Below are 25,423 nucleotides of genomic sequence, written 5' to 3' on the forward strand. Positions count from 1 at the left end.
TTTCCTGTGATAAGAAAATGACTAGTAAAAAATGAGTGCATGCTTCAGGCTTCTGTTAAATTGTTTCTCTGCTTGTTTGTGCAGAGTGTTCAAATCTCCAAGAACAATTTGCTTAGTTGCTTTATTTATTATTATTATTTTTTTTTATTGTGAAAAGTCCACCCAGTTCTCATCCCAGTTCTTTATCTGGAGGATAAACCAGAGGCAGATTCCAAATTTAAAGGCTCATATGATGCATGTTAACTGAATAGTTAGGCACAGATGTTCAGGGCCAGCACTTAAAGTAGTATCCATGGCTGCTTCAATAATTTTTTTCTGTTAGACTGTGAACCTGATATAGAAGTAATCTGGTTCTCAGATGTAGGAGATATTATTAAAAATATTATATGGATAATGCTAATAATTAATTTTAATAATAATTAATATTAATATTTAATAATAATTAATTTTAATAATAATAATGGATAATTTTGTATTATCCATATAATACAAAAATGCAGTCATTATTGCTCTAAATTTGTATAATAGATGGTATTCTTCCCTACTCCTCTACACCCATTGATAATGACCATCCTCTCTAATGAAGATGCTGACAACTATTTGTGCAGAGTGGGACAGATCGCAGTGGGTCTGTGGAGAAGCAGGTAAGGGAATTGTGTGAATCCTGCTGTGTACCAAAATTCAGTGCCAAATCTCCTGAAAGGATTTATTTACAAAACTTACATTTACTTTTCCTTACTCACACTCATTCTCTCACAATTTTGTTCATGCATGTTCACACCTGTGTGCTGTCAGGCCAGCATTATGATGATTATCCACCCAGCACCAGGTGTGATGCAGAGGATGAGGGATGCTTTAGACAGTTCTTCTCTGTCCTCTGTGAGTCAACAGGGGCTTGGAGTTTGCTTTACCTGGTGGGCTGGCTGGAGGAGCAAGGGTGGTGTGCAGCTTTGCTGCCTTGCTGATGTCCTCCAGCCAGGATACAGTCCTGTGTGGTTTGTGCTGCACCCTTAACAGAGCACAGTTTTCCAGGCTGGATGGGAGATGCACCTTCCTGAACTTGACTAGTGGGAATACATTCTTTCAATTATTTTTTTTCCTGATTACCTCCCACATATACATTTCCATTTATGTTTCTTTCATGCCAATCATGGTATCATGTGACCTATCTTTGTGCTAATCCCACACTGTGGAGGAAACGTGAGGGCTCTCAGCATCTCTGCATCTCACTCCCTGACCAGGCAGCTGAAGATGGAGTATGACTATGCGGTGTGTGAGAGTACCTAGAAAATGAGGGCTAACAAGGGAAAGGAAGGAAAGAAATTCTTGCAGCCCTAAAACTCCACTGACTCTGCCCAAAAGAACCGGCCATGTTCAAGAACTGGCCGTGTCAGGATGGCTGGGGACATTGCACAAAACAGATGTCACTGTGACAGTGGACAGCAGAATATAACCTTCCCCCCTTGGCGTGCTCGCTGGCTTCTGTGTCACTGCTGCTCCTGCCCCAGTTTTTTCTACTTCAGAACAAGCCTGCTCCGTGCGGCCTGGCACCCAGTGCGTGTCTCCCCCTGAGGGGCCGGTGCGGTGCGAGGGGAGAGCTGCGGGGGCCGACCTAACTCTTGCGAAGAGCCACGGGCAGCTGCGCCGGCCTCCCACCTCCCAGCCGCCCCCGCCGGCTCCTGGCGCCCTCCGCGGGGCGCTCAGCGGCGGAAGGGCCTGGCCCCGCCCAGGGGCGCTGACGGGGCCGACGGCCCGGGCCGCCGTTGCTAGGGCACGGCGGCGCTGTTGCTAGGGCCGCCATAGAGCTCCGGAAGTGCTCTGGGCCTAGAGCGGCATCCGGAAGCGGCCGCTCTGTCCCCACTCGGTGCGAGGAGGCTGCAGGATAATGGCGGGCCGCGCGCGGGGCGGCGGGCGGCTGGGCTGCGGCCCCTGAGGCGGCTGCGGCCCCTGAGGCGGCTGTGGCCATGTACTCGGCTGCCGCCGCCTCGCCGCCCAGGCGGGACTTCATCTCCGTCACCCTCAGCCCGGAGGAGGCGGTGGGGGTCGGAGGCTACAACAACAGCAAGGCCTGGAGGCGGCGCTCCTGCTGGCGGGTGAGGGCGGCCGGGCGGGACGCGGGCTCTGCCCGCGGGGTGCCCCCGGCTGGGGGGGCTCGGGCCTCTGCCTGCGCGGAAAGTGCGGGCAGCGAGGGTGCCCTGACGGGAGCGGGAGCGCTGGGCTGCACCATGGAGTCGCAGGATGGTTCGCGTTGGGAGGGATCCCCGAGCCCATCTAGTTCCAACCCCTGCCACGGGCAGAGACGCCTCCCCCCAGACTCTAATCAGGATTGGAAGAGGGAGATGAGATTTGGTTTGTGTGCCTTTGCACCCTGTTTTATGGCTCGAGGGGTCAGCGCTGTCCTCTGTTGCAGCTTCTCAGTTGAACGGTTCCGCTTTTGTGGGAAGGCTGAGTGTGAGAAGAGACGTCCCTGGCAGAGCTGTGTGGAAGTGACCTTATTGTCTGACTGGGACAGGGAGTGGGCAGGCAGATTTAGTAGGGGTGAGCGTCTTGTGCTGGAGAGGTAACCTGGGAAAATGTGAGGCAGTGGGATGAGGTGACTGTGGTTGCAGATAGGGAGTGAAGTATAGCCAAATGTAGAAGACTTTACAGATTGTTGGAGGAAGCTTATGAAGAACTTGTTTAGGGACACAGGACTACAGGTCTTCTCTTATTTACAGTTAAGGAAATGCAGGGACAGAGCACAGGATATTTCATCTTTCCTTTTATCTATCTTCTTTGCCAGCAGGAAAAAGGAAAAAGCTGAATGCCCTCATGTATTCTTGTGCCTCACTCCTGTCCACCCCAAGAACACACAGTCAGTGCCTCTTTTCTCATCCTGTCCTGAGGAAATAAAGGGCTGCTGGATTTCAAGCATCCTTTTGCAATTGGATGACTGTGATGTGGTTGACAGTGCAGGTAGAGATGAAGGCAAAGGAGCAGGACCAGCATGTTGCAGCATGCATAGAGAAGAATACACAGGGTTACTGTACTGTCAACAGTAGAGAAACAGGAAATGAGTATCTTGGAGCTTGGCAATGTGAATGCTTTGGCATTTTCTTCCTTGAAATATTTGCAGCCTCTGGCTTAGTAAGAGGATGAGAACTCCAGGAAGTACTGTGGGGTGTAGAGAAGTTCGTAGGAAGCTGTAGGGTGTTCCTAAGCATGGCATCAGCAATGAAGCTCCCTCTCTGTGTGCCAAAGCCAGTAATTAGAAGCAAATTCCTGCTTTGGTGCATTTTGCTATGACTGTTTTAAAAGCAACAGAATGGTAATTTAACAATTGATGTTTAACTGCTCTCTCTAAATGGGGAAAACTTCTCTGTTAGACTAACATGTCATTTGAAGTCTGATTTAGTAATTTTGTTGTAAGTACTTCAATTTTAAAAACATGTTTTTGCCTAAAACTAATCTTGAAATTGTGTTTTTGTTTTGCTTATTAAACTGTTGTTTACTTTTTTATATGTTGCTATAGTTTGGTTACTTTTTTTTTCTGGTGACAGACTCCATTCTACATGACAGTTCTACAGATGATTTTTCCAGGGGCAGTATGCCTCGCTTTTCCTGTCAGCGACTGGTCCTTAGATTATTTTAAGCCTTTCTTCTTTGCTGCAGTAGTGTTTTAGTTTTCCTGACACTTTTTTTTCCCTGTTTCTTATTTTGTATTTTGGCTATCTGTTTTGTAGTAGCTCTCCAGCAAGAAGGGAAGAGACTTTTGGCTTGTTTCCAAAGTGACATCTGGGCAAATGCACAGGTCAGCCAGCCAAGGCTGTGATGAAAGTCACCGTGCTGCAGATGATGCTCTCTGGGATTCTCAACATATGGCATTCTCCAGGGTTCTTGCAGCAAGTGGCTCTAATATTTCTCTGAGCCTGCTGTGCCATATGCTAGCATGTTATATTTCTTTTTTTCTCTGTCATCATTTTTGCAGTTGGAAACAGGGTAAAATTAGTCAGTTTTGCATTACTTGCTCTGAATGAGCTGTTTTTTGTTTTTTTTTTTTTTTTTTTTTTTTTTTAGTGGAATGGGCTCTTAATGTTGTGCTAAATATTCTTCCTCTCTCTCTTAAAGAAATGGAAGCAGCTGTCTCGACTGCAGCGGAGTATAATTCTCTTCCTGTTTGCCTTCTTGGCAGTCTGTGGAGTCGTTTCATTTACCAGCATGGGGGAACCATGGAAAAGTATGTGTATTGTATGGCTCTAAATTACCTGCATGTGGTGTTATCTTTAAGAGATTGTTGTAGTTTTTATAACTCATTTTTTATTGACTGACTTACTGCATCTCTTAAAGCACAATTGTTAAACTATTTTATGCGACATGTTTCAATGGATATGCTTAGTCTGAAGTACTTTTCATATCTCTTTGTTATCTTGACTGGAGCAATGTTTTGGTTTAGTTGGTCAAGGTTTAGAGATATCTACATATCTATGTTATGAAAAAACATAGAGGCTATTAGTAACCCAAACCTAAGCAGTAGGATAAGGTGATACTCTTTTGGTTTTGATTGTCCATAAGATTTGAAGTTCTAAGGTTTTCTACAATACATTTACCATTTACATGTTTACCATTGATGTGATCCTGCTGCCTGTGTTGTGAAGCTAAAATAATAGCAATGAAAAAAGTATGTGCCTTTCATCAGCGTCCTTTGATATTAAGGAGTTGGTTAATACCAAATAACACTTGGTATCCAACAATTAGTGCAGGTTTATCAGTGATGAATGGAAACACTTTTTGGGGGTGCATCTAGTGTGTGAATGCAGCAGACTTACACATTTCTAGCTGGACGTGTTCATTCTCTGTGCTGAGCAACAGCTTTGTATGTTTAGGTTTAACAAACAAATCATCGGATGAGCAGAGAACAGAACCAGAAATACCTGCATTAAAGCTGGTGAATCCAGCTGTTCTGCCAGCGCCACAGAAAGCAGATGCCAACGCTGGGGACTACCCAGAACTTTCACCTCAGGTATTATGAGAAGAAATGAGTTTTGTAAATGTGCCAAAGAGTTTGTGGAAGATGCAAATAATGATCAGTTCCAACAAATTTTGTGGAAAAAGGTGTTATAACTTACAACAAAAACCTGCTGTGGGTGGAATGCTGTCCTCTCAGGAAGGGCTTTGGACATGGTAAGGTGTTACCTGGCTTTAACTTTAAGTGTTCAGTGTACTTTTTCTTCATCAGCAATGTACTAAAAAACAAACAAAAAAACAGAACAAAACCCTACAACTTAAAATTTGGGTAATTTAACCAAAACTTTTAAATTAACAAATGAAGAAAAATAATAATAATAATAATAATAAAACAAAAAAAAAATCCAGCACCAATAAAAAGATGGTGTCTTCAGCATACCTTCCAGTCAAATCAGAATTTGCCTGTTGGCATTATATCAAAATTAATAATTTTGATTTATGATTTAAATTTTACCATCTGTACAATGTACTGAGCATTCTTTATTTCTTCAGAAGCAGCCGAAATTGCCTCACATTCGGCGTAGTCCTTCCAATCTTCAGATCAAACCACCACGGAGGGATGTGAGGCTGAAGACGCGACATGCAACCAGCAAGATTGTAGAAGAGCTGGTCCAGGCTGATAAAGAAGAGAAAACAGAGAAATCTGTTATCAGGTAGAAGTGTTTCCAGCAAGTTATAACTCCTTTTTTTTTCTTCTCTCTCACCTCCCCCCTGCCCCTTCTCTAAGGATCCATTGGATGTTGGAGTGAAAATTGCAAGGGCTTTTTGTTGTCTGTTTGAGGCTGATTTCTATCTTTACCTATGTTTGTTCTTAAGTTTGGTCTGACAGCGATAGATATTGTTGGATTGATTTATTTAATTTGGGTGAATGTCCAGCTTTTGTTTTTACTATTTGCTTCTAAGAATTGCAGAAGGTTTGGTGCCCTGCTAGACTGTAGTGCATTTCTAATGTATTTAGACAGTTAATGCACTGGAAAATTATCAGTGTCTGTGAATTTCTTCCATTTGTTTTGTAGTAAATGTTAGTGTGACGGTATCAATATAATAATAAAGTCACAAGCATTTTTGTTCTGGGCTAGATAAGGAAAATTGTACCAGTGTCATAGCGTTGATTAGGGATATAATGCCAGTAAACAAAGTTAAGCCCAAGTTGAACTGGCAGAAGCTGTAGACATGTATATAGCATATAATTGTGTAAAATATGTTTAATCCTTTCTTATAAAAACATCAATTGTACAGTTCAAAGAACCCTTATGCAGATGCAAAAATGTCTTTACTAGAGGATCTATTCTGCTGTAAATATAATTTATTAGGTTATTATCCTAGATAGCACTGACTAAAATCTTTTGGTTTGGGAATAGTTGAAGAAATAACTTCGAAAATGAAAAGACTACTAGAAGTTCAGCAGAGGTGCTTAAGATATGGGAACACTACATTCCCTCCCCTCTGCACCCCCCCCCCCCGTGTTTGTGTCCTTTTCAACACTGGCACAACTCAGCTGATCATAGCATCAGTATTTCGGCTGTTGATATTATCCAAAATCTCTCAGAATGACTTGAGCTGTTTTATTCCTGTGTTTCCACTAATGCCATTGTAGGATTAAACCAGTGGTAACAGGAAAATGTGAGAGTGATGAAATCACTCAGACTTGATAGAAATTTAAAGAATGAAAGTAAGAAATGAAATGATTGAATTTATGCAAGTCAGAAAGTACAGTGACTGTAAACAATAAACTTTAAAGGTCTTAATAAGCTCGGTTCTGTAAGGAGAGTCATCATAGAATGGTTTGTGTTGGAAAGGACCCTAGAGATCACTAATTCCAAGTCCCCTCCATGGGCAGGGACACCTCACCAGACCAGGTGGACAGCTGAACTGCACCACAGATACACTTTCAATCGCCCTTATCAAAGGAAAACGGGAGAAAATGCAATGGAAAGGGCTCAAGAGTTGACATAAGGACAGGGAGATCACTATGCAATTATTGTCATGGGTCAAATGTACTAAGTATAGGGAGATTAATGTAATTTATCTCTAGCAGACTAGAACAGTGAGAAACTAAAACCAAACTATAACCACCTTTCCCTCATCCACCCTCTTCTATGTTCTTCCCCCGAGTGGCACAGGGGAACAGGGGCTGCAGTCAGTCCCTAATGCCTCTTCTCTGCTGCGCCTTCATGATCACTCTTTGCCCCTGCTCCAATGTGGGGTCCCTCCCACAGGATGCCTTCCTTTCCAAACTGATCCTATGTGGGCTTCCCACAGCAATGTGGGTCTGTACCACAGGGTCCATCTGTCAGGAGCCAACTGCTCCAAAGTGGGTCACCTGGCAGCAGCTCTCCCCAGATCCAACTGCCATCCATGGCAGGTGGATCCAGGGGCCTCTCCATGGGCTACTGGGGAACTTTTGCTGTGTTGCCTGGAGCATCTCCTGCCCTCCTTCTGCACTAACCATGGTGTCTGCAGGGCTTTCTCTCACTCCTCTCTGCCGGCTGCTGTTGCACAGTGGTTTTTTTTGTTTGTTTGTTTTGTTTTGTTTTTGTTTTGTTTTTGTTTTTGTTTCCTTTTTTTTTTTTTTCCTCCCTATTTCTTATATCTGCTCGCCTAGAGGCACAACCAGTGTCTCACATTGGCTCAGCGCTGGAGCTGGCTCTGATCTGACATGGGGCAGCTGCTGGCCTCTCCTCACAGAGGCCGCCCCAGCAGCCCCCCTACTACCAAGCCCTTGCCATGTACACCCAGTTGGCCAGCTTTTCCAAAGTCCCTCCAACCTGGCCTTGAATGCTTCCAGGGGCAGGGCATTCACAACTTCTCTGGGCCACCTGTTCCAGTGTCTTACCACCCTCCAAGTAAAGAATTTCCTCCTCACATCTAATCTAAATCTCCCCTCTTTTATCCTTGCCCTATCTCTGTCTGCCCATGTAATATCATGAACTCAAGATACACAGCGACCTCAAAGTTAACATATCTACATAGTAAACAGCATGGTTGAGATAGATCAATTGATGTTGATATGAACCTGGCTTGATGTGAAGCTCATTCTGAAAGACTTTACCTTCAGGAAATTTGTAACGGTAATGAAAACCTCTTTTGATTGATTTATGCTTCTGTGTTGGTTGGGGATGCTTGGGAAATCTCTTGGAATTAAAGCAATTTTAAATGTCTAGTCCACTGTGTTTATTCATGAGTTCTTACTGATCATCATTTGTGTGGTACTAATTTAGTGTTAGTGACTTCTGTGACTATTTCAGAACCAGTAAGTAACAAAATGCTTCAATGTAGCAATCTCAGATATCTTAGTACTTTTTAAAAAGTTCTTTATTAAATTCTGTTGTCAAGATACTTAATGAAATTCCAGGAGCCTGTTCTAAGATGCATATCTTAATTGAGTAAAAATTCTCTGGCACAAATAACTTTTTATTTGAACAAAACAATTATCTAGTGGACAACATGGTTATTTTGACCCTTGATACAAAATCACTCCTTTTATCAAAATATAGTGAAAAATAGGAAATAAGTCGCATTCAGTTGCAGGACTTATTGTGATCAAATTAAGTATTAATTTCGATCCTCTGTATTTGCAGCTGGAGAGGAGCAGTGATAGAACCCGACCAAAGCACTGAGCCTCCATCTAGTAAAATAAAGGAATCAGAAAAACCTTCATCTTTGGAAGCCGAAGGCCAGAAGGAACCAGGTAAATAGCACAACTAATTTCTGTTCACTCCCAGCACGTGTTTATTTCCTTTAAATGAAGGAAACAAAATTCTGACAGGAGAAAGGAATAAGAACAAAAAATGTGTAGGAAAGATGATTTACCTAGGATATCCAAACCTTTCAGTTTCCTTATTTCACCATGACAACGTACATGCTTGTTAGTCTTCAAAATTTTGATTGATTTGCAGCCTCAGTTTTCAGTATTGAATAAAAAATACTCTGATGCATGTGTAGAACTTAACTAATGTGTCCAGTGCCATGGTAGGAAACAGTTTGCTGTGACTATCTTTAGTGGCCAGATTCTATGTGAGTAGATTGCAGAATGTGTGTTATACATACTATTCCTGGTAGCTCAGTGCTACCTCTGTCCTGTTATAAAATGCACGCGTCCTTCTGGAAAATGTATTCTAAAATGTGTTCTATGTAGCACCGAAGAGGCATGTTTTCTTCCGTACATTATTGGAACCATAACTACCAAGGGCTCATTTACATATAAGCAATCTTATGTGCCTATTCCTTCAGACTCTATATTTTTGCAATAGCATTATATCCTCTGAAAGCCTGAAGCAAGTTCTTTTCTAAGCTAGAGAGGCTTCTGATTATGGACTTCTCTGTTCCTTTGCCAGGAGATAATCTTGTCACATTGTGACACTGTGAGGATGTCCTCAGTTTCACCCCTTATCTTTTGAATCTCGGGTGCTGCTCTCCCACATTGATTTTGTCTCGGCCATACAAGAAAAATCAGAAGAATGTACTGAAATTTTTGCACGATATATTTTTTCCCTTTGTTTAGAGAGGGCACACATTCCATTCAGATCTTCTTGTCCAGCCTTGCTTTCCTTAATCTGTTAAAATGGTATTGAAAATAAATTTTAGTGTCAAATTTTTGTAATCTTTTCTATGGGAAGAGCCAGACATTCCCGTCTGTTCTCCAGAAAACGGACGTTTGAAGAGAGAGGGCTTCAAAGTGAGTTTCCTTTTTCAGCAGTGTTTTCTTTTGTTCTGCAAATCCAAGGAAAGTAACTTCCTCCCTGATTTAAGTTGGACTCTTTTTAAGGCTCATCAGGAAGCAGTAGAAATTTGTTTTTGTAGTTGTTGGACTCCTTGTGGAGTAAAGAACCTGTTGTTACGCTTTGTGGTTCCATGTAAGGAAGTTCCAATATGATAAATGTGGCATAATACAATGTGATGTACTTGGCTTGTGCTAGCTTAGTATAAACGGGGTTAGTTTTACTGCTTGATATTCCCCCTGTAGAATTCTGTTTATGTATAGCTCTCCAAAATATTAATGGGCTTCAAAATTTTCATGTTGGATATGTACCATGAGTTCATTTTTTTTATGGCAAATTGTAAGCAAAACCTTCAGTTGAACCATAGAAAAGGACATGGATTTGCGTAAGTCAGAACTGACAGTTTTCTTCCTTCTAAAACAGAAGAGTTCTAGAATGAAAAGTTCTAGAGAAACTATTTTGTAGAACTGACTTTAAATTTAGCTAAAGGGAACAAATAAGATAGGGAAGATAAAGAAAAATGTTATGTGGTAAAAAACTGAGGTCTGTATGTAGTAAGCATACATACACAGCAGCTGAATTACAGTTGATTTAAAGTCTTAATTCTGGTATTTCCTGACTTTCAGGTCTTTGAGCTTCAGTGATACTCATCTCACAGCTCTGTGTGTGAACATTTTAATGTATTTGGTGAAATGACATTGTGAGGGAGTGATCTTTGTTTCCATGAGTAAATTGCTGACCAGAGACACTGACTGGTTATTCCACAGAGGAAAGGCTGTGCTGAAAAGAATAACCTGAGTTTTTTCTACTTACATGATTTAAGTAGTTTAAGAAGAAACTTTATTCTGGGTAGGATTCAGTAAAATGGTGTTCAGTATAGGGATGCATGTATATGCAGTATAGGGAGTTTGGTAGTTCCCTGCAGAAGTCTTGAACAAGGTGCTGTCTTCCTTTTTCAGTGCCCATAAATGAACGTCAGATGGCTGTGATAGAAGCATTCCGCCATGCATGGAAAGGATACAAGGATTTTGCTTGGGGCCATGATGAACTGAAGCCTTTGTCCAAGTCTTACAGTGAGTGGTTTGGACTTGGGCTTACCTTAATTGATGCCTTGGATACTATGTGGATTTTAGGCTTAAAAGAAGGTAATTTCTTTTTTCTCCATTTTTTTTTTTTACCTTGAAATTGCTTATTTTCTATTCAGGCAATATGGTCAGCATTCTTTAAGGGAACATTTATTAGATGTGGCTGATAAGTTTAGTTTTCCTGTGAGGGTGAGTGTGCACATGCACAATGCCTAAAAATAAATATTAAAAAAAAGTATGAAAAGAGACCATTGCTCTTGGATTAGAATTTTGAGCCAGAAAATAATATTACACTATTACGTATAACTGGATATATGTGCTAGAAACTGAGGAATGGATTAATAAGCCACTTGATTTGGTTTCTGTACTAAAAATACTAGTGACATCTTTGTGTCATTATACAGCCACTGCGGGCTTTCTATCCATCGGCCTCATGTAGTTGGCCGGAGATCTGGTTTGTGTTTTATCATACCTAATATCAATATTTCATAGCTGGATTTCAGAAGCTTATGTAAGGAATCAGTGGATAGAGGAAGGGACTATTCAATACCGACGTTGTGAACTGCTCTACTGTCTGTATGTTTTTCATATATTCTGAAAGTGACTTTGTTTTTAGAAGACTTTCGAACAGATTCAAATAGATTTTAAATACTAAGTCAAAAATCTGCAGTTCTGTTGAAGAAAACTTGCTTAATCAGTATTTAAGTGTGTAAGAGTGTTTTTGTTGTTCTCTAGATTTTCTTTTTTTGGTATTATTTTTTTTTTTCTGGAACTTTATGAATTGAACACTGTTAGATAGCTTCCTTTGTAAATGTTTACAAATTATGCCATTCTTAGTGTCAAGATAGGAAGAACAGAGTTGCTAGAAAGGATACAAGGAACAGTGAAACCTTTGGTTCTCTCTTTTCTAAGTTTGAGGTTTGTATAAAATACTAAATCAAACAAAAACTCCATATCTTGTGTCTGCAGCTCTAGACTTGAGCAGGTTGTCTTGAAATTTCGTCAAGTTGACAGTGTGCTGCTTTTTCCATTAAAAAAAAAAATAATTGTAAACTGCATAGAGTTTTTAAAATATTAGTAGTTCATATGTGTTGAAAATGGATTCTTGTTGAAGACTACTTTATATTTTATAGCAATTCTTTGGTGATTGCCTTAGAAAGCTCTTGGGATTTCTTTTGAATAAAGTGCAGTCTAAATGAAAGTTATGTTTGAGGTTGCTGATTTTTCTTATAAGCTGATAAATGCTAATGCTTCAGTGAAAAAGAGTACCTGACTTTTTTTTTTTTTTTTTTTACTACTAGATAATGGTAACAACAGACAGCACAGATTTTTCTGTCGTTCTTCTCAAGTAGACTGAAAAGACTATTTACCCCAAATACAAGACATTCAAGAACTGAATCCAAAAAAAAAAATAAATCAAATTTCACCTATTGTGTTCTCTTTGCTACAGTTTTCAACCAAAAATTATCATCTTGCTAGACAGATACATAAGTAATTGTCATGGATATATGGAATGCTGATTTCTCTAGTACAGTTTTTGGAACGTGCCAGAAATCCATAAGTGAACTACACTTTTTACCTTTCAGAGTTTGAAGAAGCAAGAATATGGGTAGCAAACGACTTAGTCTTTGATAAAAATGTGGATGTGAACCTCTTTGAGAGCACAATTCGTATTCTTGGTGGCTTGCTGAGCACCTACCATCTCTCTGGAGATAGCCTCTTCCTGGAAAAAGCTGTGAGTGATTAGAGTCTTAGTAATGAAACTGGACTGTATACCTCATATTGGACAAAGTTGAGGGAGGATTCATCACAAAGTTGAATGTTGCCATTTTGCAACCATTTCATATTTAAAATGGTGGGAGAGGGATTTACTATTAGTCTTCTGAGCCTTCACTTCTATTTTCACCCTGGATCACCTCAGAGCCCTAATGTGTTTTGTCAGGTATGCTTACAGATGTGCCTGTTCCTCTGTTAATGAAGAGCTGACCATAATAAGAAAGTTTATGGGGGGAAAAAAAAAAAGGGTAAATGACTGGAAAAGAGTAATAGTTGTATTTTGTTGCCTTTTCTGTATAGGCATCTTAACAGCATCAACCACCTCCTTAAATTAGCATCTCAGTCATTTACTTCAGGATTAAATCACGTTGCATAGGGACTGCAGACTCAAATGAGGCATACAGTACTAGGAACAAGGTAGAAACTCTGTAGTTGTTGTTAGGAGTAAATCCATGACCATTTTTAATTCTTTGCTTTCTTTCAGAATCTAAAACTAAGGTACTGTTCTCTGTCTGGTTGCTGGAAGAAAATATAAAGGGTTGGGTGTCTGTATATATTTTTGTGTCCTGTTTTTATTTTGTGTGTGTCCTGTGCTCTTGGCTTTTCTTTAGAAAGACATTGGGAATAGGCTTATGCCAGCATTCAAAACCCCCTCCAAGATACCCTATTCTGATGTCAACATTGGCCGGGGCACTGCACATCCACCTCGCTGGACATCTGACAGCACTGTGGCAGAGGTGACCAGTATTCAGCTGGAGTTTAGGGAGCTCTCTCGTCTTACTGGAGATGAGAAATTCCAGGTATGGAAGAACCTGTTGATGTTGTTCCTTTTTGCTGCCTATATACGATACCACGTCTGACTCTGTAGTCTCTCAGTGATGTTAAATGAGTTTTGAAACTCTAGATGAAGGAAGAATAAGAAAAATAAATCATTTGACTTATTTTCTTAAATATCAGAAGGTAGTAGTGGAAATGAATAATTATTTTTCTCCCTGAGGAACAGTTTTCATTTTTTATAAAACAAAACAAAAAACCACACAGTTCTTAGTATTGATGTTTTTGTTTGACACCACATTATTAAGTTTGAAAAAATATACTAAGCTAAACAAGGTCTGTGAAGCTGTGCCTTGCTTAATATTTAGAATTCTGTGTGTGGTTTCTTGGTGCCATTATGTAAGTGCAAAGAACAAAACCCTGTTGTTGCCCTCCAAGGAATTAGAATTATTAAATTAGATTCCGAGTCACAGTATTAAAAAAAAAAAAAGTTAATTGAAACTAAAATAATAATTTCCACTCTTCTTTTTATTTGGTAACCTAATTCTGTTGTTTTAAAGAATTTTTAGCTATAGCGGGTTCACGTAGTTGTTATTTTAGCTGCACTTTTACTGTGCAAATATGACTAAGTCAGATTGTAGTCTCATGCCCCAGTATTGTTTTTTGCAGTACTGGTTTTTGAATGGGCTTACAGCACTCGGGAATATAGCTGACTATCGCCCTGTATTTGGGAAGGAGATAGTTATGATTATTGCAAGGTAATCATATTTGTCCATAATATGAGGTTATGAAAGTCAGAAAGTTTGAAATCCTGTATTTAGTATATGGCATGAATGGAACTTGATATCCCTGATACTAGTTTGAAGAAGAATAAAGATTTGTTTTCAGCCTGAAGCTACTAGCTACAGTCTCGTACGTGGAATTTGTTTTTTATTTTCTTTCTTCCAGAAAGCTGTAGATGAGGTGATGAAACATGTTCACACGCTCTCAGGGAAAAATGATGGACTGGTGCCTATGTTCATAAACACCAATAGCGGGCAGTTCACTCATTTGGGTGTCTATACTCTGGGAGCCAGAGCTGACAGCTACTATGAGTATTTGCTCAAGCAATGGATTCAGGGTGGGAAAAAAGAAAATGAGTAAGTTCTTTCCACTTCTCATATTGGTGTGAAAATGGTGCAAGCTGTAAAAATTTCTGCTGTATATGACTGCCTAAAGAAAAATAATCTGTATGTGCAACAGTCCGCTAAAAATATCTGTTTTTAAAAGCGAGCCAAGAGGACCTATGGTAAGTTGATGTAAAAGCAGCATGAGAATTAGGCTTAAACTAAAAACTTCTCCTCAGAAAATTTTTCTTTGTTAGCACATCAGATAAGAGGTGCACTAGAGACTGGAGACAAATCCTGTTAAATGGTTGGTTGAGGTGGCAGATTTGATCTTCATGGTGTAACCTCATAGAAAGAAGGAAATACTGAAGCTTGGTATTTGCATAAGTGTTGCTTTATGTCTCATGTTTCTCCTACCTGCCCTGGATAAGTGAAGAGAATGTTTGTAAGGAGTAGAGCAATTAGAAATATTGAAAAGGAATTCCTCCCAAACAAGACAAAAAAAGAAAAATCTAACCAGTTTTTGTCCTTACAAGCTAATTATGCTGGACTTGTTCATGTCAAGGGTTTAATCCACAGGGTTTAATCCAGACAGAGAGACAATATGCCCTGGTGAGGCATTTTGGAGCAAATCTACAAAGAAAGTTTGCATCATGGTTTTTTTCCAAGCCATACTTCATTGTAAACTGAGAACCATTGTCTTTAGGTCTATGAATGATAGCATTTTGTGAGCCTCAAAATGGAATTTCCCTTGTTTTGAGTACTTTCATGTAAGAAAAGCAATTAAATATTGTGAAAAAGTTTCATAAAGAGGGTAGTGAAATATTAGAAAAGATTGTGCAAGCTCATTGTTTCTCCATCTTCAGAGATACTCAGAAATTAATTGGAAAGTCCCCAAGTAACCTGATATAATTGAATCTAATTTAGAGGAGGGGGTTGAGCTACACATGTCTGTACTCGCCTGGATTAACTGTGGTATGAATTACTGTGGTCTTAAGGATTCCTGAAATGAAATGTGGTGGTTGTCTGGAAACAGGGTTCGTGATATCTTTTACCTTAATACTTTAAACTTAGGGGTTACTTGAAAAGCAAACGTGTATGGTTACACGGTAGCAGTAACTAATAAGTGTCCAATATCAGGTGTGGTTAATATGTGAGTATGTGAGCCAACTTGGAATGGTTTTAATTCACAGACTGTTGGAAGACTATATGAGAGCCATAGAAGGCGTGAAAAAGCATCTTCTTCAGAGATCACAACCCAAGAAGCTTACCTTTGTAGGAGAGCTTGCTCATGGCCATTTCAGTGCCAAGATGGTAAGAATACACCTGCATTTAAAATGACAATTAAAGAAAACAACAGCAAAACAACTACCACCAAAAAATATCCACATATGTACAGGCAAATGCAAGTCTGCTGTGTTCTCTTTCCCCTCTGCCCATCCCCACAAAATGAACAAACCAATAAAAAACAAACAAACAAACAAAATGCTTTGATAGCTGTTGTGTGTCTCATGAGTTGCCTGCAGCTTGTCAGAGAAAATCTGACCTGTAGTGATCGCCGTCTGAGCCAAGACGTGTTCTCTGGACACTTCTGGAAGACAACAGAAATGTCCCTGTAGTTCTTTCACTGCTGCTGTTGCATGTTGGGAAACCAATACAGAATAATCTGGGTACAAGTCATCCTCAGGTGCCTCTCCTCTGTGAAATACAAGAGCCAAATATGTTTTGTTTGCAGTGCCTAGTATCTGCGACATTCAATTTGCTATAGGCAAGAGGGGAAGTCTAGGAGAGGTAGTGGTAGGAATGTGAGTCAGCAGTTTCCTGTGCTCTAGAAGAATGGTACTCTTACATCTCTGATGCTCTATAGAAGTTAGAGGTAAAAGCTTTTTATTACTCCAAATAAAGTTGCAAGAAAGGGGCAAGCTTTCAGGCAAAAATGTAGATAATATATATTGTCAGTGTTTTCCAGTTGTAACAGTGGATGTAACTACAGTAGTTTTGTCTCTGTGAATGTTGTCTGTCTTACAGCATGCTAAGGTGGTTATTTCAGAGTAATGAAAATCTGCTTCAGCTGCCGTATCCCCCTGCCCCTAAGCTTTGTTTTCTGTGGCTGATTCATCTTTCTCTGTGGTCCTACTTCAGGTTTCATTTTAAAATACTGGCACTTGGGAAGTTCATTTCATATGTTACATGTTTATTTTAAATACTATTCTGTAAAAATATAATTTAAAACATAATTACTTATTAATTATTTAAATTATTATGTAAATATTTTAAATAATAGTATTTTTAGGCAGTATCACTTTCCTTTAACTTGCTGTTTTGATGGACATCATAGTTTGTTAGCTGTTATTTTTGTGAAGATACTAAGCTTTCAAAATCCATTAGGATCTCTTTTAAATGCTGTCTCAAAGTATTTTTCTTTTTCTAATGAACTTTATAGCAGTGCTTGTGTTCTATTATACGTTTAATTTTAAGCTCAGATGATCAGTTTGTCCCTTATTTATTTGTCTTTATTGAGAAACCTTGGGATGATAAATTTCCCCTCCCCCCCCCCCCCCCCAGTTGGTATTAAATGTACAGTTCTGGTAAAACAGAACACCCTCTTCCCCCTAATTTGCCCAGACCTGCCACCCTTCTTTCAGATACCTGACATAAAAACACGTGGTCTTTTCAAATTTGTGACGTTACTGTAATAATGCTTCCTGTTTTGTGTTGCATTACACTAGATAGTTAAATTTTACCTTCAAGTACTTTGTACCTGAAATGTCAAGAAAACAAAACTCAAACAATTTGAACACAAATGTGTCTGTGTGTGTAATATTAATCCTGCTTCACTTGATTTTTGTAACTTTTTTCTTAGCAACAGTTGTCTTGTCTTACAGGATCACTTGGTTTGTTTTTTGCCTGGTACTTTGGCACTGGGAGCTCACAATGGATTGACTGCTGATCATATGAAACTGGCCGAAGCCCTGATAGAAACGTGTTACCAAATGTATGAGCAAGTAGAGACAGGCCTGAGTCCAGAGATTGTGCACTTCAATCTTCATGCACAAAAGGGCCACAAAGATGTGGAAATCAAGGTGAACAGTTAGCAGGCCTCAACAGTACTTTGATGTCTCTTCTGTATCTCTAGTATGCTGTTAAAGCTCCTGTCTGGACATTGGTGATGTACTCTGTTCTTGTGAAGCAGCTTGTTCTGCGCTGCATTGTTTTCCAGGTGTACCCTAGCCCTTGGATTTAATTAACCCTGCAATGTATTTATTATAGAAGCTGAGTTATACATAGTAACCTTTTTAGGGTAGGTGTAAATAGGAATTGCTATTTTTCTCTCTGCATATGTATTAGTCTGAATTATTTGCTTTTTTATTTTTCTCTTGCAGCCTGCAGACAGGCATAACTTACTGCGGCCAGAAACTGTGGAAAGCCTTTTTTATATGTACAGATTCACCGGAGATAAGAAATACCAAGACTGGGGCTGGGAAATCTTGCAGAACTTCAATAAATACACACGGGTAAGGTCAGCTGATAATGACCTGGTTCTTTCAGGACTATATTCACTCTCCCTCTGATGAGAACTTCTGAAACTTTGTTTCTCAGAAGCCATCAAAAAACTGCGAGGATACTCATTAGAACACAATAAAATGTCGGTTCATGCAGTGCCTTACAGTCTGAGATGCACCAGATACTTAGTATATTCAGCAAGATTACTTATATTACATTGATTAAAAGTAAAATGAAGAAGGTCTATGCAGACTACCAAAGTACTTGTATGCTGTCTTGGAAGCTATTAGGATCTATACTGTGATCTTTAGAATTCAGAAACTGAGAAGTACCTGGATGGGTTGAAGCAATACTTTGATTAAAGTGGCCAGACAAAATGGAAGTGCATTAATGCTTTAATAAAGGGCTTTTTTTATTTATTCTGACAGCAGTGCTCATGGAGATGCTGCTTTGATATGCTGTAAAAGTGTGGTCTAGATGCCAATGGTCATTAAATTTCAATGGTCTGTTCTTAACAGGATAGGTATGGTACTCTGACCACCTGTAATGCAAACATTACACTATTTAGTTCCTGTACATTTGTCCAGAAACTTCATGCTCTTTGTGATACTTCTTCAAATTAAGCATAAATGAACATTGTGCTTCATTTTATTCTAGCAGTTTTTTTCGTGGTTTGTTTTGAATTGCACAGAGATTTTTTTCATAACTGAATTTTTATGTGCAAATGAAAAGCAAGTACTAATAGATCTTAGCAATTTTCTTCAGGAGGAGGTGCAAGTCAAGGTTAAAATACAATATTTTAGGTTATAGAAATATACAAAGTTTCTGCTTTTTTTTCTTTTTGCACAGGTTCCTACAGGTGGTTATACTTCCATTAACAACGTTCAGAATCCCAGTAATCCAGAGCCACGAGATAAAATGGAGAGCTTCTTCCTTGGGGAAACACTCAAGTACATGTTTCTGCTGTTTTCAGATGACGTAGACTTGATCAACCTTGACAAATTTGTATTTAACACAGAAGCTCATCCACTCCCAATCTGGGTGCCGGCATAGATAGGGTGTCAGTAGACATTCCAGTGGTGTTGTTTTTATCTTCAAGTCACTTTAAATTTCAGGGTTTGAGGTGAGATGCTGTATTGCACCTTTTTTAGGCTTGAACAAAACCTTTTGAGAAAGCATCTCTGGTTTGGAGAAGTCATGTCAGTCTTATATCTAATCCCTGTGCTTTGGTTCTGTGATGAACAATCTGTGCAATATTAAGCTGCTTTTCCTGGTACTGATGATTATGAGGCTTAGAGAATAATCATAATATGGACCATGATGTTCACGGGGCTCTGGTGAACCAGAACTCACTTATGTCAGTCTTAATAAATGCTAATTAAATATCAGGAATGCAGCAAGATGTCTTAAAGCACAGGGATGTCTCTGGAGAGAAGGAATCAGCCTTCAGGTTTATTCTGGATGTACTGAAACACTTGGTTATGGCGCCATTCCTTCATAAGAGCATATGGTGTTTCAGATGTTAAGTAGAATAAACGATAAACCATAATTTCCCAGGTAGAAGTTAAAGCTGTCAGTATTGTTACTGATACTCTTGATCTCATTCCAAACTACCAATCTATGCTGCATGACATTAGAAGGAAGTGGCAGCAGAGCAACTGTTGTACAGTGTCTTAGTTTTATAGAGCACTTTGAACAATCTGTTCAAGCTGTGGTTGAAATGAATGATGGAACAGAATTTGCTGCTGATTTGGCTCAAAGTGGTGTATAATTTTGTAGACATTTTGCAGGTTTTTTTAAGTTATCTGCAGGAATGCAGGAGACAATGTGAAACAAGTGAAACTATACATGCATTATATATATTAATTGTATCAGTTAGACCTCAGGTATTCTGACTGAAAGCTGCTTTGTGAGGTTGGGCACTGGGAAAGCTTGTGAGCACATTAGATATAATTCTAAGTCAACCTCCTTCCATCCCTTCCTGTCCACATCTTGCATTGTAAGGTGTTTGTTGACTCAACATGCTTACAGCTATACAGCAAAATTCAGGTTATTCATCATTGTTTAGACTGTAGAGAAGTTATCATTTTGTTGTTGTTGTTAGGGGTTCCTTGGTAGACATGTTCTCATCAGAAGTATTAAAAGCAGACAGTCTAGATGTATTATGAGAATTCATGGTTGCAATAGAATTACTGAAGATTTTTCAGTTCTTTGAAAAGAAAGCAGACTCAGGTTTGCTTTGTATAGAATCTTATAGGAGCCTTGGCATCTTTTGTTTTTATATGTGCAAATAGGTTTTAAACCATGAACTTGGAAACCAGCTTTCTTTAGTTTTCTGCCTTTGGCTTTGTATCTACTTGGACAGTTCCGTATTCACAGATCACAGAAATTTGTTTGTAATTTTAAATAGGTTGTTCTCACCAAAATGTCTTTTCCTCTTTTTAATTAGTTAATGGAAGCAGTGGGAAGTATGCAGGTGCATGGTAGTGGAAGTGAGATACAGTATCCTATAAATCTAGGGTTGCAAAACAGAACTAGTCTAAATCTGATTGTAATGGTTAATTTTCCAGTGGCTTAGGCATATGTGTATTTTACAGCATTTGTAACCATTGACTTTTAAAGTAAGGTATTTGTTTTATGCTGATTAATTCTGTTTGCTTGAGTCTGAACTTACTATGTGGATCACTACTGAAGTCCCTTTAAAGAATATTTATCATTCCATTTACTAATGATGACTTATGGAGATGAAGGAATCTTATAAATTGCACCTTTTCCTGTCATCAAAAAGACCCTGTGATTTTTCTAGACAAGAGAATTTTGTGCAGAATTACAACGTCCCTCCAGTTCAAAAGCCAGCAGTAACCTTGGAAGTAAGTTTCTCATGTGTGCAATGTAATCCAGTAGCCTTAGCTTGCACAACCTATTTGATACTAAGATTTTCTTTGATGTAACGGAGAAGAAGGAAACTGCTGTTGAAATGGAGAAGGAAACACCTTCAGTCTTTTAGTTTGTGAAGCAGGTTTGTGTTACTTTGGATCTCAGCTTTGGCTAAAAAATGGAGGATTAAAATGAGATAAAAGAAAATAAAAAAGAAGATTAATTCAGTGTGAGTACACAACCTCTTGTTCTAACTTATGTTGCTTGGGCCTCGTGCCTTCAATTGCAGCTAGTATTGATCCCATCATTGCTGATTTTGCCATGGATCATAAAAATTCTAAACTGTGATGTTTCACCTATAGGACAAGCCCTGTTGAGGGAATGAAGAGAAGTCTGAAGATGTGGAATATATCTAGGTGTTCACCAAAAATCTGTTGTTGAAGTCTTATGCTGATCTTAATGTAGTTGACTCTACAAATGAGACTGTGGCAGTCTGTGTTAAAATTTCCTATTGTGTCATGTTTAACACGAGAGTAATACTAATCCATTGCAGAATGAGCAAAATGAAGGAGAAGAATAAACATGCATTTTCCCAAACACATTTTTTTTTCTTCTAGCTGAGCTTGTTGGTACAACTAATTTCTTCTCTACCTAATTCTTCCTCAGAAACTGAATTGTCTTTGTGAAGTGTGACTTTACTGTACTCATCCTTCAAGTCTGAAGTTAAGATTGCTCAGCTCTGTTTAGTATAGAAAGCAAATGCTTGATTGACTCCTTTATCATATGTGAAATGGCACAAACCTGAATAATATGACAAAAGCTCATCTGCTTCTTCCAGTTCTTTTGCAAATGTCATTTTAATTGCTTATTTATTTTTACTTAATATAATATGTTTTGTCAGATCAGACTATGAACTTTGTCCATCTCACTTCTACTATATATTTTCCCTTCCTGCCTTCCCAAAACCAACAGAAATTGTGTACTTTTTTTTTCTTTTTTTTTTTTTTTTTTTCCTAGGGGCTTGTGGGGGTGTACTCTTGTGGTTCTTTGAACCACAGCCTTAAGTATGGGGTCTGTAATTCATTTTGGTGTTTCAGCATCCTAGTGTGCTTCTGACGCTTAAATCAAATGTTGTGGAAACGTAATCTCTTCAAGCCAGTGATTGTGTCCTTTTGCACAAAGAGCTGCCTTGGTTTCTCTCCAAGAGCTTGAGTGCCTTGTCTAATTTAACTAAAGCAAAAAACAAACAAAAAAAAAAACAGTTGTACCCAGCTCTACTGTTCATTTATGCTTTCACTGAGAAACAAATGGGTATGGTCACACCCATAGAATACTGCACAAATGTAGCAGTTGGAAACCTCCCACTCTGGGATTTAATCTGTTTGCTCAAAGAAAAATCAATAGGTGGATGTGGAGCACCTTTAGCATCTAATCTTTGTTCAACCTTTTTGATAACTGAATTCTTGCTACCAGACTGGGAAACTGAGACTTTTGCAAGGTCTGTGGTGTAAGCTTATAGGGGCCCTTTCATGGTGAACATTTAAGATTTTCAGCATTAAATTTCAAGCTCAAATACAGCTGTATTTACTCCTCCAAATACTAGACAAAGAATCAGCTTGCTTTCCTATTTTATACCTGTGTGATAGTGCAGTGATAAGGAATGCAGATAGGACATTTTTTTTTTTTGCAACTAACATGTAAACAGTTTTGTGAGTTCTTTGCATTTCTCCTGCTCTAAGACTTTTTTCCCCAACTTCAGATTGGAAAGGATTTTTTTGTGTGTGTGTGTTTTTGTTAGGTTGTTTATTTGTCTGCAAGTATTGTTGGAACTTAATGTCAAAGTCTGGAGGCCTCTGCTTCCACTAAAAATGAAGCCTTTGGATATTCATGTTTTGTGCCTGCCAGCTTCCCAGAAAACCTGCTCATTTGCATGATCAGTTTCCGAACTCTGACTTAAAGGCTTGGGGCCAGAGACACTGTTCTTACTGCTTTGTGCAGTGTTCCCAACTTTGTCATACCTTCCTTATGCTGTTATGTGGTGATAAAATAAAATAAGCTTTTTCTCAATGACATCACTGATACAGGTCTTAAACCAGCATTTATTGACAGTGTTTCAGGTCATGTACTGTCTGCTTGTACTCCATTTTCCTTTTGTGTTCCTAGAAATTCAGCCACAAGCACCCGTCCCACAATGTCTATGAATGGTGACTGCTGCTGTTGGGTTTTCCCTGTCAGTTCACAGAACACCACATAGCCAGTTTTTTCTTATATCCCATCCTTCCTTGCCCAAGGCTTCAAAATGTTGTATATGTTTGTGGTACTACCTTTGGTCTTCAACCACAGTTTGAAGCTTATTTTTGTAATTATTTTTAGTACTGCTCATCTATAATCTGCATGGAAGCCCATGTGTATCTAGTTTATCCCTTTGCAGAAGTACTTTAGATTTTAGTATTCATCCATCCATATAAATCAAACACTTGATGCATGTCCCTCACACTATGTGGATTCCTCTGGGGCAGGTACTATCTGCAAGAGGAAAATAAAGGATCAGCCATAGCTCATTGTAAGAGGATTAAAGAATTTGAAGCTCATAAGATGCCTTGGGCAGCTGATCACTCAAAGGCACCAAAAAAGCTGGTGTCCAAAGGTGGTAAATTGCAGATTACTTTCCAAAAGGTGTACGCTGAACTTGTTTGCTTTAATATACTGATGGTTTGGTTTAGGGTGCATGCTTGCTGGGAGCTAACGATGCTTTAGGTAATAGAAGCAAGATGCAATCCTCTCTTTGCACAGACATCCACCACTATGCCTTTTTTATGTGGTGCTACGAATGAATAATTGCTAGGGTACAGCAAATCTCAGTTCAGAAAAGTTGGGGAACAGGGGAGTGTCTCTGTGCATGGAAGATGAATACGAGGTTGTAGCTCACTAAGGCAGATTTGTATGACCCACAGTTTCAGGAAAAAAAAAAAAGAAGCATGACTAGTAATGAGCTGACAGCTCTTAGTAGGGGGATGCAGGTTTTCCTACAGCACAAATGGGAAGGGGAAAAAAAAAAAGCATTATTGAGGATATAGTTCCATTAGTAGTCTTAAGGCCTCTTTATTTGGGGCCTGGAGTTTGATTGTGTCTTCCTAATGGTGTTCTTCATTTATAAATATCTGAACAATTTGATAAATGGACTTCCATCTGTTCCTGTTGTTCCCTGCATTACTTAGTAGGGGGCAGAAGCTTTGGCCTTCTGAGCTTAAGAACAGGAAAGAGGTAAGTTAGTCATATGCAAACAAAACCAAATCCTTTTATCATCACCTGAATATTGTGAAATAACATCAGTGATTGATATTGTAGCTCTGGGAACCAATGTACTGTGATGGCAGGGAGGACCTGGCAGTGCAAATACTTAAAAGTCTTGTGTTTGAGCAATGTAATGTAAGTTAAAGCAATGCCATGACTTTGTGTAAGTAATGCAAGCCTTTGGTGTCCTGTGAGACTTCTCTACCACCTCATCAACTGAGGCATCCAACTGATAACTAAGATGTAATATTTTTGCAATTATGCTGATATTTATTGGTATATAGTAATTCTAGTAGGTGGAAAATCTACTTGTTAATGTGCAAAGATGAGTTTACCTTGAAAGATCAAAACTATTCTTTTTTATCTTCTTTGCTTATACTACCAAGCCATGAAATTGTCATACACTTTAATAAACTTGTAATTTATTTTAAAAAGACCTGAAGATGTCTCAAGTGTAAGTGCATTTCCTGGTTACTAGTACTCAGCTCCTGAGTAACAGCAGTACAAAACAAACAAACAAAAAAGCACCCACAGCACTGCATGAGGCTGACCAAGTCTTTGTGTAGCTGATCACTAGTGGAATCTCTTAAGAACCTGTGCATGTATGATACAAAGATGTCATGAGGCTGCATAGGGACAAAATTAGAAGGGCTAAAGCCTAATTTGAGGTCAAACTGGCTATCGCTGTTAAAGAGGAAAATAAAAAGTTTTATAAATACATAAACAAGAAAAGGAGGACTAAGAATCTCAATCATTTCTTGGTTGTGTGGGGAAACATAGTGACAATAAATGGGGAAAAGACTGGAGCGCTTGGTCTTTAGCAGCAAGACCATTTGTTCTCTGGGTACTCAGCCACCTGAACTGATAGATGAGAGCTTTCTTCTGCTCCTAGGCCCTTATAATCCACAAGGAAATGGTTAGTGACCCGTTAGACCACTTAGATGTGCACAAGTTTATGGGGCCAGATGTGGTCTACCTGAGGGTGACTGAGTACTTGTCAAACCCCTTTCCATCATGTGTCAGCTGTCCTGCTTATCAGGATATCCCAGTCAACTGTCAGCTAGCATATGTGACACCCATCTATAAGAAAGTTTCCTAGATCTTCCTTCCAGCCTATAGGCCTGTCAGTCTGACCTGGGGAACTTCATGGAGCAGACTGAGTGGCATCACACAGCATTTACAGGAGAACCAGGGCTTCTCTTTGAGAAGTTTGCTGGACAGATGTACGCTTCATTGGGTTAAAAATCAGCTGTATGCCTGGGCCCAAGGAGTTGGGATGAGT

General features: G+C 39.3%; 1 protein-coding gene and 1 long non-coding RNA gene across 3 annotated transcripts in view; one reads left to right on the forward strand and one right to left on the reverse strand.

The window, feature by feature from the left end:
- Positions 1–25,423, reverse strand: part of LOC311421990 — a 130,929-nt gene that overhangs the window by 64,391 nt on the left and 41,115 nt on the right. The gene's annotated exons all lie outside the window — the stretch shown is intronic.
- MAN1B1 (mannosidase alpha class 1B member 1) lies at positions 1,865–24,577 on the forward strand. 2 transcript variants are annotated; one of them, XM_084494572.1, is made up of 13 exons: positions 1,865–2,093; positions 4,108–4,216; positions 4,863–4,999; positions 5,497–5,657; positions 8,586–8,695; positions 10,685–10,870; positions 12,397–12,545; positions 13,198–13,386; positions 14,309–14,499; positions 15,660–15,780; positions 17,352–17,549; positions 17,850–17,981; positions 18,820–24,577. In XM_084494572.1, the coding sequence occupies exons 1-13, from the start codon at positions 1,965–1,967 to the stop codon at positions 19,021–19,023; spliced, it is 2,016 nt and encodes a 671-aa protein (XP_084350698.1). In that variant the 5' UTR covers positions 1,865–1,964; the 3' UTR covers positions 19,024–24,577. The 2 variants fall into 2 exon arrangements, with proteins under 2 accessions (XP_084350698.1, XP_084350699.1); XM_084494573.1 differs by having other exon boundaries at positions 5,500–5,657.

The sequence above is a fragment of the Aythya ferina genome (assembly GCF_964211825.1).
Source record: "Aythya ferina genome assembly, chromosome: 20".
In the NCBI taxonomy this organism is placed as follows: domain Eukaryota; kingdom Metazoa; phylum Chordata; class Aves; order Anseriformes; family Anatidae; genus Aythya; species Aythya ferina.